At 38.9% G+C, this 18713-nt stretch overlaps 1 protein-coding gene across 4 annotated transcripts in view; it reads left to right on the forward strand.

Annotated features, from left to right (window-relative positions):
• Positions 1 to 2772: 2772 nt before the first annotated feature.
• Positions 2773 to 18713, forward strand: part of mindy3 (MINDY lysine 48 deubiquitinase 3) — a 52741-nt gene continuing 36800 nt past the window's right edge. The window contains exons 1-10 of one of the 4 annotated variants that reach the window (XM_053611359.1): positions 2773 to 4135; positions 6200 to 6279; positions 8425 to 8485; positions 9100 to 9291; positions 10003 to 10054; positions 10591 to 10705; positions 10807 to 10880; positions 11605 to 11684; positions 11964 to 12034; positions 16668 to 16748. In XM_053611359.1, the coding sequence (XP_053467334.1) occupies positions 4039 to 4135; positions 6200 to 6279; positions 8425 to 8485; positions 9100 to 9291; positions 10003 to 10054; positions 10591 to 10705; positions 10807 to 10880; positions 11605 to 11684; positions 11964 to 12034; positions 16668 to 16748 (903 nt within the window). In that variant the 5' untranslated portion in view covers positions 2773 to 4038. Of the gene's footprint in view, positions 4136 to 6199; positions 6280 to 8424; positions 8486 to 9099; positions 9292 to 10002; positions 10055 to 10590; positions 10706 to 10806; positions 10881 to 11604; positions 11685 to 11963; positions 12035 to 16667; positions 16749 to 18713 lie in introns of those variants that run through there. The other 3 variants (XM_053611357.1, XM_053611358.1, XM_053611360.1) reach the window with 3 other exon arrangements.

Consider the following 18713-nt stretch of genomic DNA (forward strand, 5'->3'; position numbering starts at 1 on the left):
CCATGGTGATGAGTTACAGTAAACTTTTATTTCAGCCAGATTTCGGACAGATTTTGCGGCTACAATAAGTTACATTTTTGCACTGTGCCTCCTCACTTTCCTACACCTGACCAGAGAGTGGAAGTTGTTGGGGCAGTGAGGATGATTGATAGAGTGTAGGTTACTGAAGGACTGCTCAAGGCCACCGGTGCTGCAGTGCTATGCTGTTACCTAATGTCCTGTGAAAAGCACCAATCCCTCTTTCTCCATCCCTCTCTCTACTCCCTCTATCCATCCCTCTCTCTCCATCCCTCTCTTTCTACCCCATGTCCATCCCTTTCTCTTCATCCCTCCATATCTCTCTCTCCAGCATTTTCTACTGTACCTCTCTCTTTCCAAACCTCTCTTGCTACCTCTTTCTGTCCACCCCTCCACAACTTTCCATCCATCCCTCTCTCTCTACACCTTCTCATCCCTCTCTTTCTCTACCCTGTCTCTCCATTCCTCTTTCTCTACCCCTCTCTCTCCACCCCCTTCTATCCCTCTCTGCCCATCCCTTTCTCGTCATCTTGCCACAACTCTCTCTCTCTGTCCTATCTCTCTACCTCTCTCTGTCCATCCCTTTCTCTCTACCCATCCACAACTCTCTCTCTCTCTACCCCTCTGCCCATCCCTTTCTCGTCATCCCTCCACAACTCTCTCTATCTACCCTTCTCTTTCTATCCCTCTCTTGCTACCCGTTTCGCTTTCTTTCCATTTTCTACCCCCACCCCTCCCTCTCTCCACATCTCTCTTAACCCCTCTCTCCAGCTCTCTCTTACCTCTGGCTCATAAATGTATTGTGTTGATTTATGAATTTTAATACTATAAACACAGTAGAATTAAAGTTAAACTGCCTCATACTGAATTACCTGATATCTCAGCATTTGGTACATTCTATCACATTTAAACAGCTTTAAATTAAATCTTACAGTTGACTCATTGATTGCTTTAAACGTATCTTTAACACTTCATATTGTTTCAGACATGAATACACCAGTGCAGTGATGCTTCCATTGTTTTCTTAGAGGATGTTGCCATCTCTTGGTGTTTCTGTAGCATTGTTCAATATACATGGCAGTGTACTTTATACCAGGGTTTTATACCCCTTAAATTGTAAAATAAATCCCACCAACCCCTCAGTCCAAACCTGTTTTATAAATATAATCCAGCTATTTATACATCTGCAAAATATTGTATTTTGTCTATTTATTGGCATCACAGAGGGTTTTTTAAAGTGTGCCCCTGGGTTGATGCTTCAAAATAGGTCTTCAGGGAGCTGGTGAGGTCTCCAAAATAAAGTCTGCAGCAAGACATGGACGCATCTCTACATTTATATCTACATTCTACATTTATATAATTTGGAAGATGTCCTTATCCAGAACAGCTTACAGATGCTCAAAAGCAAATACTGGTACAAATAGGTCATGGTCTGTGAATACTATCAAGTTAAAACCCTGTTGAAACAAGTCAAGGTTTTTTAATTAGTGCCCATATAAATGCACGTTGAAGAGCTAGGTCTTGACGCATGCCTTCCTTGTACTGTATCTTGAGGGATGGTAGACAAGTTGTGCTAGAGACTTGAGGGAACTGGGCGCAGAGCAAGGTTTGATAAGTGCCTTCAGGTAGGTGGGTGCTGGTCTGTTTTTTTATGTAAGTATCAGTGTTTAAAATCTGATATGGGGAGCTACAGGAATCTAGTGGAGGGAACACAGCAATATGGTGATATGGGAGATTGAAAACAAGGCATGTAGCTGTGTTCTGGTTCAGTTGCAGGGGTCGGATGGGATGCAGGGTAAGACATTCCCCTTCACTGGAACTAAAGAGCCCAAAACTGTTTCATCATGACAGTGAGCTGCAAGATCCATAAAGACATAGTTTGCTAAGGCTGATCAGGTTGATGTGGCCTGAGCCCTGACCTCAACCTCACTGAACACCTTTGGGATGAATTGGAACACCAACTACGCACCAGGTACTAGTCCCTGACCTCACTAATACTCTGAATGAGCAAAAATACCCACAACCGCACTCCAAAATCTAGTGGAAATAAAGGGGCGGCTGTGGCTTTGGTGGTAGAGCCGGTTGTCCACTAATTGTAGGGTTGGCGGTTCGATTCGCAGATTGCATGACTCCACATACCGAAGTGTCCTTGGGCAAGACACTGAACCCCAAGTTTCTCCCAGTGGCAAGTTAGCACCTTGCATGGCAGCTCTGCTACCATTGGTGTGTGAGTGTGTGTGTGAATGGGTGAATGAGACACAGTGTAAAGCGCTTTGGATAAAAGCGCTATATAAGTGCTCCATTTACCATTTAATAAGATAAGATCTTATTAACATCTCAAAATCTAGCCTTCCCAGAAGAGTGGAAGCTGTTATAACAGCAAAAAGGGACCAACTTGATGTTAATGCCCGTGGTTTTGGAATGGTCACATATGGTCACATACAAACCTTTGCCCATAGCGTACATATGTACTACAGTGAAATTCCTTTCATCACACATACACCAAAGGTTTGGAGACGCTTGACTGAAATGTTTCTCATGATCTTAAAATCCTTTTGATCTGAAGGTGTGATTAAATGTTTAAAATCAGTGTTGTAGACAGAAATATAATTGTGTCAACATATTCATTTCTTTCATTAGAAAACTAACATTTTATTTACAAAAATATATTTTTTTAAACGGACGACTTGGAGCGAAATATTCCGAAAAGCAGCCAATAATTGTCCAGCATAGGTGGGAACTCCTTTAATACTGTTTAAAAAGCATCTCAGGGGGATTCCTCGTTGGTTTTGAAAATGCCAAGAATACATTTCTGAAAATTCGAGGCAAAAAGGGTGTCTACTTTGAAGATACTAAAATACTAAATTATTTTGATTTATTTGGGATTTTTTTATCACAACATAATTCCCATAGTTCCATTTGTGTTATTCCAGAGTTTGGATGACTTTATTATTATTCTAAAAATGTGGAAAACAATAAAAAACAAAGAATGAGTGTGTCTAAACATTTGACCAGTAGTATATATGCGTGGCTACATCTTGTTGGTGCTGGGGTTTGAACTCACAACCTTCTGATCAGTATGCTGGAGCCACCACTGCCCCCACAAGATTCACCCTTGATGGCATCACCCCAACGACAAGGAAAGGTACAGGTTAGTACTATTGTTTTCTGATAGTGTATTTTTTTTTACCATCATAACAGTTTAGACTGCATTTTCCTCAACATGGCAACTCTTAGCCCCCCAAACCTGAAAGCGCGAGCAAAACGTTTGAATGTACCAATGAGCTCGCGTGCACGCCACGTCCTTGGAACCTTCTGGATTTGAACCAATCATTCATATAGTGACGTAATCAGTGTCGCGTAGTAAATAAACCGAAAGGACGGACAAGCTAAAAATGACTGACACAACAACTTGGAGTATTTCTGACCAAAACCTTGGACTGTATCGCTTTTGGTTCGGACAAGGCCGTTTCTAAACCGGTTTATTTGTCTCCAGTAACATTATATTCGTGTATATTCGCTACTACTGGTTGTTTTTTTTCAGTTTAACTTTGAATGACTAGTTTAGCATGAAGCTAGCTTCCTGCTTGATGTTTCATACGTTCATTAAACACGCCAGTGCAGGGAATACTTCATACATTACTACGAAGCCAATATATACACAGTTAGGTGCTGTTCTGAACTTAAACCGAGTCTCCACGAATGTTAGTGTACTTTCCAACATAACACTGGGCACACAGGAACGGTAATTAAACAGCTGTAGCTATCATATTTAGCAAGCTAGCTTGTTAGGTAACAGTCTCTCTTTTGTGATATTTATGGTGAAAAGACTCGCACAACATCAAATTATCAGCCAAATTTCTACACCTATCGTCCCAAAACTCGTTGTTAGTTAAGAGCTAACCCTTAATGAATGAATGTCTTGAGGAGACTGCAAGCTAACTGAGATAGCTCAAAGCGCGAGCGGGTTTTTTTTTTAAAGCTGCAACAGGGGGAGAAGATAAGTAAAGGATAATTAAAATGTCGGATTTAAACCGAGAAGTTGTGGAATTGGTGTGGGGGAAACATACGAGCAGCAGCGGAGTGTCTGCGTCTCTGTTCCGCAGGTGGACCCAAGGTAACCGGATTCACATTACTTTCACTGTGTAACAACTGTGTTTTCATCCTGTCCACAGTACACGCGCCGTGGGGGTGGAATCACGTGCCGCACTGGAGATATACACCCACCGGCCACTTTATTAGGAATACCTGTACACCTACTGAGTCATGCATTTATACAGTCAACCAGTCACGTGGCTCATTCAGATGCAGGTCAAGATCTTCACTTAACGCCAAGCATCAGAATAAGGGAAATGTGATCTCGGTGACTGACTGTGGCTTGTCTGTTGGTGCCATTTGGGCTGGTTTGAGAAACTGATGATCTCCTGAGATTTTCACGCACAACATTCTATACTACAGTCTATAACATTACGGGAAGTCAAATAAGCACTCTTTACAACTGTGGTGAGCTGAAAAGAATCTCAGAAAGCATGACAGTTGAACTTTGAGGTGTTGAAGCTGAAGACTGCATCAGGTTCTGGTCTTTTCGGTGAATACAGGAGGGTACAATGGGCACAACCTCACTAAAATGGGATAATGAGTTTGGGAAAATGTCACCTGATGAATGTTGACTTCTGCTGCAAAATGCATGGTCAGAATTTGGCATCCACAGCTTGAATACATGGACCTGAACAGGGGCGTTAGCTGGACTGTTAATCATAGACTAGGCTAGTTTGGTGTCGCTAGCCAAGGGGAGGCACAATTAAGCTCATTGTATTGCGGTCATTGCGGTTTAGCCGCTACAGTGCCATGCAAAGTACGTTATCTGACCTTATTCTCTGCTCATATCATGTTCACGTAACTTGGAACTCATATAGACTTTTACACACCTTGTTTTTCTGCTCAGCCTCAGAGGATGTTAGTGTTTCAATTTTAACCCGTTTACTGGTCATTTTCCTTTTAAATCGGCGTGTATCCTTTTTTCCTCACACTGACTGTGTGAGCTAGCTTTTGGCAGGATTGAGAGCTGTCAGTCAATAAGACATGAGTATTTCCACATATTTTCATGTAAACACTGTCTGATTGGTCTCGCCTTCATTCACTGAAGATACAAAATTACAACACCGCCGTATTTTTTGACTGACGTTCAGTGGTATAGTTACGCCCCTGGGACTGACCTTCATTGAGTCAACAGTTCAGGCTTTTGGTAGTGATGGAGTAACGCTGTGGGGAATGGTTTTTTGTTTTTGTTTTTTTTGTGTTTTTTTTTTTTGTTGTTTTGTCTTTTTTTTGGTGTACACTGGGCCCTGTAACACCAATCGCTGCTGTCTATGTGCAACCCTTTATGGCCACAACTGACCCATCTTCTAATGGTGCCTTCCAGCATGAAAATGCACCATGTCACAAAATCACCACTTGTCTCAAATTGGATCCATGAACAATAGGACTGCACAATATATCAAAATATCACAAATGTACATATCACAAGGACTTGCGATAATGGAATATACTTCAAAAGGTCAGAAAATTCAAAGATTTAGGGCATTATCATATCACATTTTTCTTCAGTATCGTGCAGCCCTGCATGACTATGAGCTCAGTGAAAATCAGTGGCCTCCCCAGTCACCATATCTGAATCCAATAGACAATAGCACATTTGGGATATGTTGCAATGTAAGATTCGCAGCAATGTTGTGGTGCAATCATGTGAACATGGACCAGGATCTCAAAGGGATGTTTCCAACACCTTGTTGAATCAATGCCATGCAGATTTGCTGCTGTTGTGAGAGCAAAGGGGTTTCTAACCAATGTTAGTGTTCCTAATAAAGCGGCCAGTGAGTGAACTTCAAAACAGTAAAGTGTAATGCAAGTGTGATGATTATAAAACACCCAAATCATGTCAACGGTGTCTTCCTCCATGCCACGGCATTCATAAATTCAAGAAAATTGTACAATGATGGTTCATTGTAAATATTGCATGCAACACTGGTATAAGATTCTGTGATAATCTGGTCACTTGCTAGAAATGCTGTGCATATAAGTGTAAATAAATGCTGATTATGTTTGAGTATTGGATTGAAGTGTGAGATATCTGTTGGGGTTTAAATGGATTTGTAACAAATTCTTTCCATCATTTCTGCAGGTTTTGTCTTCAGTGAGACTGAGCACAGTGCACTGGAGCAGTTTGAAGGTGGACCATGTGCTGTGATCGCACCTGTGCAGGTTATATTGTAGTTTACAGATATTTAATAGTGTCATGGGAATGTTTTCTCAATCTGTAAAAGGGGTAAGCATTTGAATAGATTTGTAAAATAAGATAACTCATCATGTCACACATTGTGGAGTGTTACAGTATGAATTTGGTCATCATTAGAATATGGAAGTACAGCTAGAGCTTGGTGTAAGTGATGCACGAAATTTTCATGCTATATCTTAATCATTTGGAACCTTTGGGTGAATTTGGTACCTTGAAGAAAATTGGTAGATTATTACCTAAATAGAATAATAAATGTGTAGTGGACGTCACTGTGGCTGAATTCTGACAAACGACCAAAAAAGACAACAACAAAAAATCAGGTTTTGCTCAAAATATGGTTTTATAGGGATATATAATACAAAAGAGAAACACATTCCAGTTCATGAAAGCATGTAGTTCTATACTCACTGACACATGTCTTGGGTATACCTGCTCATTCATGTAACTATCCAATCAGCCAGTCATGCAGCAGTAGATCAATGCATAAAATCCTGAAGATACAGGTCTAGAGCTTTGGTTAATGTTCACATCAAACTGGTCTTTTTCCAATCTTCAACTGGCCAGTTTCGCCATTGTAGTCTTCTGCTGTTTAACCCTCCTCAGGGTTCAGCATGTTTTCTCAATTGCTTTTTAGCTAACCATGTTTGTAGAAGGGGTTATTTGAGTTAATATAGAATTCCTTTCAGCTTAAACTAGTCTGGCCATTCTCCTCTGACCTCTTCCATCAATAAGGTATTTCTGCCTGTAGATCTGTTGCTCACTGGATGTTTTTTTTTTTTTTTGTGGGTGTGTGTGAAGTCTAGAGACTGTCATGTGTGAAAATCCCAGATCATCAGCCATTTCTGTAATACTCAAACCAGCCATCTGGCACCAACAAACATGCCGTGGTCAAAGCCACTGAGATCACATTTTTCCTCATTCTGATGTTTGATGTGAAGATCAGATGAAACTCTTGACCTGTATCTGCATGACTTTATGCATTGCGCTGCTGCCACATGATTGACTGATTGGATAATTGCCCAAATGAGCAGCCGTACAGGTGTTGTGTAATAGAACATTTAAAAATATCACAGTGTGAAGGGTTTTCCCAGGCCGCCAAATAAATGGGTTTTATTGGTAAGGTGTATGAGGCTCAGGAAAATGATTGTCGTTTATTCTTGTCAAAGATTATCCATGTAGACACCGTGGCCCATACTTATGATATTGCTTAATGTTTCTGTTCAAGAGTAATTCATAAAGCATTTTAGCATGAAAAATACATCTGAGCCTGCTAAAACTAGCAGCCCCTGTGCTTGATGTATTTAATGACAACAAGCTTTAAAAAGGTAACATGTCGATTGCTGGACTATATCAGTGGTGTCACCTCACATGTTATATAACGCAGTACTGCTGGAGATCAAAGTTTACACGTATTCTATTTTGGTCACATGAAACCTGCATTTGTGCAGCATTGGCAAACTGCAAATATCACCCATGAGTAATGTTTTACATCAAACAATAAATGCCTTCTCCTCTCCAGCTGGGTTAGTTATTGCTGCTGATGACGGCAGCTTTCATAACTGAATAGTGATCGCCAGTGATTTTCTGATTAGACTGAACCCATAAATAAACATTTAGTGATACTTAAGAGCATAGTCTCAGTTCTTCTAGGCTAAAAGGAGAACAGTTGCTAAACATTACAATAATGTATTTCAATACTAAGACGGAAATAAATTAAAGTATGCCTGAAGTTCAGCTTTCTACAGTCCCAGCTTCTATAATAAGAATAATTCATTCTAAATAAGAACATTTCATCCACGGTTATATTACCTGAATTTCTAGATAAAGCATTGCTGTGTTCGAGCCCTCAAGTGTTAAGGAAAGCATTTCTGTGCTATAGACAACAGCATTTTTGTCTAATAATCTCCATGTGATGTTGCAGCCTGTTCTTGATCACACCAGTATATGCCAGTGGGTGTAAAAGGCCAGAGTAGAAAGCCAGACATATTTTCCTCAGTGATGTTCCCTTGCTCACTATAAGAGTTTGTTGATAAATACGGATTTTTTGGAGAGCAGTTGTGTCGTCTTTCATCATAGCAATTCTTCAACGTCGATATGTCTTTTACTTTCAGGCATTCCTGCTAAAAAACATCCTATTCAACATGGAGAGCTCAAACTGGAGAAATATCTCTGGTATGTGCTGCAGAATGAATTTTAGCCATTTCCTGCATCATTTTCAGATGGCCATCTTTTCTGAAGTTATGTAATGTACAGGTTTATAAACCTGGCAGGATGTTCTTAAAAAACAGATAAAATATGCTAGTGTATTTATTAATCTACTTAGAGTTTTGAAATATAGCTTGACACGTTATAAAATATATTTCATATTAGAACTCCTTTGTCGGTGTGTTTTATAGAGTATTATAAGGTTTGATCAAGCAGATATGCCAAAAATATCAGTGATATTTGAAGACCAGAAAAACAGTAGCATTAACAAAAAAAAAACTGTTTTAATGTCTAGAAAACAAATTACTTAAAATTGAAAAAAATGTTACAAAAACATAATGTCTTAGAACATGGATTGAGGCATACGAGTATTTTAAGTATCATATTGCTATAATATCGTCATATTGCTAAGCCCTAATCTAGACCTAAACCTGGATTTCTTTAAAGCTGCTTTGTGACCATGTCTATTGTTATAAGCACTTTACAAATACAATTTAATTGTACAATTATAATGAAATTGTGTAGAGTTGAATCTGCACTGCTGAAATCAGTATGTGAATCAAAATGATTTCTGTGTTTAGAGGAGGAGCAGCGCTTGGCCCTGTGCTCTACTCTCACTGAGATTCTGGTGTCAGCCTGCACTGGCAAATCCCACAACTTCTGCCTGGCCACGTGGGCTCCCTCCAAATCCACAGACGAGAACAGGGACATCACTGAAGACCACACAGAACCAGAATCCAGTCAGAACTCGCATACCCAACAGCAGCAGTCCAGTGAGAGTCTGAGTCTTTTGACTTTTAATACTTTGATTTTAATATTGGATTCTGTATCCAAATTATTTGGTCTTAATTGTTCACAATATGTATAAAAATATCAGGAACCTGTCGCATTGTTCATTTGTGTACAGTGTCACTATAAAATCATTATTGATTATTATCATTATCATCAAAATCATTACTGAACATTTTGTACAACATGGGAGACAAAAAAGGAGACGCCTAACATGTCCTGAGGGCTGTGATTTGACACACGCCAACAGCTGAGAGTTTACAGAGATTGTTTTCAGCTACATAGGGTTACAGCCTGGTAATTTGTTGATTGTGATTTTGACGTGTGAAGCCTCTTGCCACCCCTCACAGTAGAAATTTTGCTCTTCCTTATATTGTGCATAACTCAGACCAGCCATGAATGCCAGGGTCTGCTTATGGATGTGATGGAAAAGGGACTATGAGTTGTAGAGGCAGACAACAGCACAATTTAGTAAAACTGCATAATTTTCAGAGTAAAACTAATTGTGTGTTTCATACATGAATAAGAAATATATCATCTTTAAAACCAAGAACAAGGAAGCAACCTGGTCTGAAATTCTAAACTGTAAATGCTTGTGTTCTTTGCACCTAGTTATAATGGTTATCGGGCTCTCTAGTATAATTCTTTATATTTTGTTGAATGTGTTTGTATTTTTGCTGTGTTTGTGTATGTAGCTGCTTTGGCTGCTGAGGAGCTTGGCTTTGAGCGGTTTCACAGCATGGTACAGTAAGTGCACACTGTTAACTCTACTAAAAACACACAATGCAAAAGCTGCATACTTCCAAGAAAAATCCACTCTGAACAATTTGCATCTTAATCTAATATAATTAACATGTGATCTTCACTGGTGTCCAGCTTGTTTTGGAGACATCCGATAATATTAAATGTAACTACAAATGAATGAAAAAAAAGTACTATGTTTTTGTAAATAAAATAATAGTGTTGTAAATTGCTGTGATATATGAGGAATAAAACCCTTTGTGACATGCTGATAAAAATGATGCAAAAATGGTTAACTCTGCTGAATATTTTCCTTTAAAAGCATACCTAGTTGTCTTTTATTCCTTAATAATAAGAACAACCTAAAAATGAAAGCAGTAGTTCAAACATTGAGGAATGCTATCTTACATTTCCAGAGGTTTTGTCTGCTTATATCTCCTGGATCTATGGTGGATTGCCAAACAAAAGAAAAATCATAACCGCTTGGTGTTTTCACTGTTACGGTATTTTATTAATCTTGGGTATTTTGTTTTTGTTCATAGTAAAAGGACACTAAAGACTGTTGCTGAGCTAAAGGAGATAATGCTATCACTGTACGACACTTGGCGGAATAAATTTGGTGTCTTGCTCTTCCTGTATTCTGTAATACTTACAAAGGTAGAACTGTACTCACTCACTTTGTAATCTCTATTCATGTTTACTGTTTGTGTGTCTCTGTGTGTACGTACTAATATTGGATTACTTTCTTTTAACTACAGGGTATTGAGAACATAAAGAATGAGATAGAGGACACTTCAGAGCCACTTATTGACCCAGTGTATGGTCATGGCAGGTATGATTATGCGTAATGCGAGATCTTTTATAGTTATCTCCCGAATTATTTGTAGTTTTCACAAAAATGAGCAAAAAAATTAATAATATGCAGTGAGTGGTATGTCCACTAGAGGGCAGGGGGAAAAATAAATAAATAGAAATCTTACACTTCACTGTAGAAACCAATTCAGAAGAGGCAATGGTTTACTACTTACTTCTGGCTTCTAAATCACTAAAACAGTCCTATTAGGTGCTAAAGGTGACCAGTTGGATAACAGTTTTCAGGGAATTTTCAGATTTGTCCACAGAAAAAGTTGAGTCAAAGACTAGGGCAGAAAAAGCCTCAATGAGAGAGGTCAGAAGGAGAATAGCCACATTGGTTTGAGCTGGAAAGCTACAGCAACTCAAATAGCCACTCTTTACAAATGTGGTGAACAGAAAGCATCTCACAAAGCACAAAAGTTGAACCTGGAGGCGGATGGGCTAGTACAATACCGCATTGGGTTCCACTTCTGTCAGCCCAGGACATGTATCTGAAGATTTATTATTATTATTATTTTTAAATCTGTGTTCTCATATTTAACGTTATTTGCTTCCTCATTGTTCATTCATATCAATGACAATGAAAAAAATGTATTTCTTCTCTGCTACTGATGAGAGAGTAACTAATGTTAAAAAAAAAAATTGTATACTATAATGACTAAAGCAGCGGTCCTCTTTTCTCTCTCTCTCCATCTCTGTAGTCAAAGCCTCATCAACCTGCTGGTCACGGGACATGCAGTGTCAAACGTATGGGATGGGGACAGGGAATGCTCTGGAATGAGTAAGAATGTCTGTCTTCTGCGTTTAGAAATCTTGGTTTTCATCATTGGATTATGTTCTAACACTTTTCCACTAGGTGGCAGTATTACTTTGCAGTTACATTAAGGCATTAAGGATTTAGGCTTCTGAGTTTACCATCAGTGAATTTCTCTCTGTTGTTGTTAATAGACAGCCACATTACTTAAAATGTCACTAAGATGTCCTAGAACAGTTTAAAGTAATATAATAATAGTACTTTTTAGACTTGATTAGATCAGGTGATTCCTTTCTTTGCTTACAGAGCTTCATGGGATCCATGAACAGGCTACTGTTGGCTTTCTCACACTAATGGAATCGCTGCGATACTGCAAGGTATGCGCACACACACATAATGCAGCTTATTTAGGGAATGTGATGAAAGACCAATGAACAGAGAATGGCAGTAATCTAAATACAAGCACAAAAGCTAAGGGAAGAATGGAGGTGAGCAATATTACGGACCTGAAAAAAGGCATTTTTTGTGACTGGTAAAATATGAGCTTTAAGTTCAGTGATGAGTCCAAGATAATGCCATGGTTGCAAACAGTGTCAAATGGAAATAGGTTACTGCCATCAGTGGTCAGACAGAGGTCATTAATCTTACTTAGAGCAGCCTTTGTTCCAGTGATAAGGATTTTGGGCTTTGCAGTTTAGTTTTTAAAAATTTAGCTGACGTCCAGTGTTTAATATTGCCAAGGTAGTTTATTAGCGAAGAGGGAGGAAGTGAAGTAGAAGGTTTGGAGCTACGACAGATCTGGGGTCATCTGCATAAAAATGAAATTGTAGGCCATGGTGACGACTAATAAAGCCGAGTGGAACTATATAGATAATAAATGAGTGGGCCTAGAATGGAACTTTGGGGAACTCCCTGAGAGACAGTAACAGTGCGTGATTTGAATTGCCAATAGAGATTAAATGTGATCTATTTGTGAGAGATGAGGTAAACCAGGCCAAAACTGTATCACAAATGCCGAATTGAGACCGAAGATGGGAGAGCGGTATGGTAACAGTATCACAAGCGGCAGTAAGGTCCAGAAGTACTAGAATGCTAATGGAACCATAGTCAGCTGAACGATGAAGGTCATTAACCAACCTTGAGGAGGGCAGTTTACGTACTGTGTTGAGAGTGAAGCCCGATTGGAAAGGTTCATATAGACTGTTGCTGGATAGATGAGATTGAAGTTGTGATACAACTTTTTCCAGGAGCTTAGATAAAAGTGGAAAGTTAGAAATGGGTCTGTAGTTGCTAAGGACTTCTGGGTTCAAGGATGTCCAGTTTGATCCTGAGTTTGGGTATTGTTTGTGTGGAGTTTCACATATTCTCCCCGTGTCCATGTGGGTTTCCTCCCACCTCCCCAAAACATGCTGGTGTTAATGGAAATGAATGTGTGTGCATGGTGTCCTGCATTGAATTGGCGTCTCATTCAGGATGTAGTCCTGCTTCATGCCTAGTGTACCCAGGTTAGTCTTTTTGATCCAATGCATCCCTGCGCAGGATATAGCAATTACTAAGGATGAATAAACTAATTAAACACTTTAGTCTGTTGGAAACCAGTTATTTGGGCAGGTATTAATTCGTGTTGATCATAAATGCACATTTAAAACAAATCGCTAAATTTCACCAGTGTTCAGGGTTTTCCTTACCATAGAAAGGCTTAGGCACAGTATCTAAGTGTTTTTGCGGAGCACCTTTGGACTGAATGTAATTCAGTTCAAGCCGAATTGAACGTAAAAAGGCAATATCTTTTTCATTAAAACTCAAACATGTTATCTGGTAAAATGAAGGGACTTTTGACCATAAGTACATTAAGTGTCACCAGCTTTCTTTCACAAATATGGTAAGGATAATGGTCGAAAACAACATGAAAATTTAAATAACTTACCGTTTGTTTCTGGTGGTTGCACTGTTGCCCTGATTCCTGAGCTCTGTAGTCTAGCCCTCAAATATTCAAACCTCAGCCAACTGCAGTGACTTCTAACCACAGCAAAATAATACTCCTTAATGGTCACACTGGATTTTAATGACCCACACACATCAATCTGTCCGCACTCTAACAGACATACACACAAATATGCATGTGCGTCAAGATTTTGGTCAAAACAATAAGATTGTTTTCTGTGGACAGCAAAAATTATCTGAATTCATCAAATTCTTTCACACAGTATTCAAATTACTGGGGTTAGACAAAATAATGGAAAATAACGAGAATACCAGATGCAGGAATGTAAATGTCAATTAAAAACGTCTGAATTGTTTATTTTATTGTTAACAGTAGACTGTGCTATAAAACCCTTTTTATAGTGTTCGTTTAGAGACATAAATGATTCTTGAGAACAAGAATGGTTAGTAAGGTGATCAAATTGTAGTTAGAGGGATAAAAGTCAACAAATATATTGTATTTCACTGATGGAAGGGATTGGCAAAAAGTATAATAAGCATTCTCCATGTCCATCTGTCAGTTAAAGTTGCTTCATTAAAAGAAATGGCTATTAGAATCACTGACAAATTAAGGCCTATATATATATTGCGGAGTTTGCATGTTCTCCCCGTGCTGTGGGGGTTTCCTCCGGGTACTCCGGTTTCCTCCCCCAGTCCAAAGACATGCATGGTAGGCTGATTGGTGTGTCTAAAGTGTCCGTAGTGTATGAATGGGTGTGTGAGTGTGTATGTGATTGTGCCCTGCGATGGACTGGCACCCTGTCCAGGGTGTACCCCGCCTTGTGCCCGATGCTCCCTGGGATTGGATCCAGGTTCCCCCGCGACCCTGAAGAAGGAGTAAGCGGTAGAAGATGGATGGTTGGATATATATTTTTTTATTATTTTTTTTTTTTATGTGTTTGCTCAGTGGATTTGTGCTACTGATCAGGAAGTTCAAATCCCAACACCACCAAACTGCCACTGTTGGTTCCTTGAGCAAGGCCCCTAACCCTCAACTGTGTAAGGATGCTTTAGTCAAAATTGGAGCTCTAGTACAATAACACTGTAAAGATATTTTTACTTCTTGAACATTACTAATTCCGTCTAATTCCCTACATGAGTAATACATTTCTGCATTCTGGAAGATCTACCCATTTTAATCCCAGTACACTCTCAGAAATAAAGCTACCAAACTGCAGCTTTCCTTGTCACTGGAAAAGGAAAAGTACAGTTTGGTAGTCTTGAGAGTGTCAAGTTTTAAAATAATCTGCAGTAGATATACACAGATATATCTGCATATATGTGCAGCACCTTTCAGAGCAGCCATCTGTTTTATTAAGCATGTCCTACTAAAACATGTTTCATACCCCAAATAGAAAACATTTGGGAAGTCAGTGCAATGTATTGTTTTAACCAGAGAGGAGAAGTACAAAGCTGAAAGCAGAGCGGTAATTAAGGAGTTGGTTTATTTGGAATGGCACCTAACTGAGCGGTGCTTCAGGATACACTCTCACTCTGTTTGGAGTGGAAGTCAGCAGGAATGTGTCAGCTCATATTTAGGAGCATCTGAGCCCCCGTTACAATATTCATTTAGCTCTTAATATGGTGTTTCCGAAGCATACACATAACCTAAACTGGGGAAACTGCCTACCTGAGGAGTGATGAAGGAGGTCCATCAGCACCATAATGTTTGAATACACTGTTGGATTCCGGCCTGAGAAGTTTGGAAAACCCACCATAAACATGATTATTCAGTAGAACATGCATGTCTCATATATCACCTCTCTGTTGGTCTCAAACTGCTGACTTCACTGAAAAAATGCTAGAGTTAGGTTTGTGTAGCCCGGAACTGTTTGTGTGTGAGATTATACAGTGAACATTTAGAGGTTGCATAGACAATGCTACAACTAATTAACCTTACATTTGCTAAAATTATATTTTTATGCAGTTTATTTACATATTAAAAAATGATAATATTTTGCATAACTGGACAAAATTAAAATCATATTCCACTTGGAAATACTCTATTGTTTTTTACACTTCTTTTGCTGTCAATATTTATACACTGCCTAATAATCAACAGGAATGAAAAGCAGTCAAAAAAAAAAAATATTTTTAATAATAATATTTTCTTTCAAACATGTGTGGCAAAAATTATTTATACCGCTAAAGAATACTTTAAATAAACGCAAACAAATTGTCAATATGTCAACTTTTTTGCACTGACGTTAACCGTAAATACATTTAGTTTGGATTCCATGTCACAGGAGATATTTAGCGTGCCTAGTTTAGGGTCCACACAAACAGTGCTTCTGCAATCAGATTTAATTCATTCAGAGTGAAGAAAATCTGTGCATTATAAACACACACCAGTTGTTGTGACTCACAGATATCACCAGATGCTGGGTATGTTTCCTGTTGATGCCCTGTAAGACCATTAATGCAGTCCTTTCCTTCTTTTTAGGGCTTGTTGTGAAATGCAGCTTAGTCTGGTTTAGTATGAGTGACTGCTGAATTATGAACACTCCACTGGGGGGGGGGGGGGACCCTGCAAAGTTGATTTAGTAGTATGTTTGGCAATATATATTTTGTATTTTAAATTAGTTTTTTTAAATAGTTAGGATCTTCAGATGCTCAATAAGTTGAGAATTCTTTGCATGCTCTTGGTGCAAAACATTAGAGGCATGAAATGTTGGCATGGTTAAAGACAAGTTGTGCGTTGATCAACAGAGTGTGTTAACAGCATAAAATGTTTGTATGTATACACCATTTGGATAAAAACGTCTGCTAAATGGATAATTATAAATGTGCAAACTAGACAATTGTCAAACTAAAGTTGTCATCGTACATATTAGGGGTGTAATGCAAAGTTGCTATTTGCATTGGCAAATATCTGTATGTGTGTTTACATTTTCTGTTTTAGTCAGAATAACGTATTCTTGTAAGGTTACATCTAACTGTGAAGCAGGCATCTTGCTTTCGAAAAACAGCTATTGTGGAGGTCATACCATTCCTTCCCCCCCCCCCCCCCCCGCCTCTTTTTCTCAGGTTGGATCATTTCTCAAATCTCCTAAATTCCCTATTTGGATCCTTGGCAGTGAGACCCATCTCTCTGTGTTTTTCACCAAGGTGAGTTGCTGGAAAACTTCCACTTGCACTCTCATGTTCTTAAATTTGTTTTTAAATGTCCTTTAAAAATTATGAAATTAGAACTCATGATCACTCACTTTCTGGCGTAGCCACACACATGAAATATAATAAAAGATGACAAACTGACACAAGTTATTTCATCACAGAGTCACATGTCAGCCATTCTGTGTTTCTTTTTCTTTAACGTACTTTTTTTTTTTTATAATGGTACCTCTTTCTGAGTCTAGTCTGGCAGACAGTAATTGTCTGTCTCTCTTCTTACACAGTGAAACCTCAAAAACACAAGAATGTGCTCTCTAATAGATTTAATGCTGTAGACATTTTTTTTTAAGAGAAAATGGGGGGAAAAAGATAAGGGAGGGATTGTGGACCAAATGAGATCGAGTAAGCTTTTGGACTTATAAGGCATCTAGTGTGGTATGTTCTGGCTGCCGGCCTCATAGCGTGCCGTAGGTTTTGGCACACCCAGCACAGAGCGAACAGATTTATGAAGTGTGTGTAATGAAGGAAACCAGAGTGTGTGAATGTCAGTTTGTTAGGTGAAGGACCTGTTGATGGATGTGACAACTGGCCTCATGGATAGTGTTGTCTTCCTTCTTTGTTAACACTACGCCTCACTTATCTTTATCACTCTAACATCCATTCTGAAATTTCTTTGGTTAAATTGCGTGTACGTTTGTGTTTAATTAAACACAATGTGAAGTAACCTGGATATGGGTTTTACAAGAGTTGTAGTTGTTGTAAAAGAACTGATGCACACTTGCTGCAAATTAGCTCGTTCTACCTCATTCCCAATATTCTTGATGGAGTTCAGCTCTAAGGCCTGTCCAGGTCACAACCATACAGAGATGTGCTGTGAGCATTATCATACAGGTAAACTGGAGGTATGAAAGGATAATGAGATCATAGTCAGCCATTATATCTCTTCACACATTCTTCGGTAAAACCTTAATGGAAAATGCCATCCCAAAACACAGTAAATATGTTTATATTTAAATATTTGTGATGTGTTTATCGATTCAGGTGCCAACATGGTGGTTGGTGCTGTATTTTCTTTATTTCCATGAGAAGTTAGCGGTTTTGTGTTGGTCTAATGTCGAGAGCATATTTTTAAACTTTCTTAAATGTTCCAGCAACGTTCGATGTCCTTTTAATGTGAAATCCAGTGTAGATGGTCTAGGGAAAGCAAAGTTTCCTTACAAAATCAAATTGTGGTCCAGCTATGAGCTGCATGCCAAAGGAACATTGGTTAAAAGACCAGGCAGCACCCCCCCTTTTTTTTCCCTCTGTGGTACATTTTTTTTTTTTTTTTTTGGTATTTATTGTGCCTGAATGTGTGCTGTCTGTTTTGTTTTCAATTTCGATCCAGTATTATTTATATGTGGCTTTTAAGAATAGATATCGTCACAAAGAAGCTTTACAGAAATTAGGATGTAGATTTAGATTCCGGAATGAGCAAGACAGAGGCAAGGAAAAACTCCCTTAGACAACATATGGAAGAAAACTTGAGTGCAACCAGGCTCAAAAGGGAATGCATCCTTTCTCTGTGACACCAGATATGATAAGCCTTGATTTGTCACATACATTACAGCACAATGAAATTCTTTTATTTGCATATCCTAGCTTGTGAGGAAGCTGGGGTCAGATGTAACGGTATGAAAATTTCATGTCATGACTATCGTGACCAAAACTATCACAGTTATCAATATTAGCACGGTATTGTTAAAATGTGCTGAAAATGTACAAAACGTACTGATACACACACTGAAATTGTTTAAACCGGTTTTATATTTGACTATAATGTGATGGATGGTTGTCACTAGGCTTGCTGCGATCATCTAGTTCAGTTAGAGAACATGGCGGAAGGCAGTGACTGCGCTCGGGAGATTTTCCAACCTTCCAAGAGGACCAAATCCGAAGTGTGGTCATATTTTGGATCTTATA

Source organism: Ictalurus furcatus, chromosome 23 (genome assembly GCF_023375685.1).
Source record: "Ictalurus furcatus strain D&B chromosome 23, Billie_1.0, whole genome shotgun sequence".
NCBI lineage: Eukaryota > Metazoa > Chordata > Actinopteri > Siluriformes > Ictaluridae > Ictalurus > Ictalurus furcatus.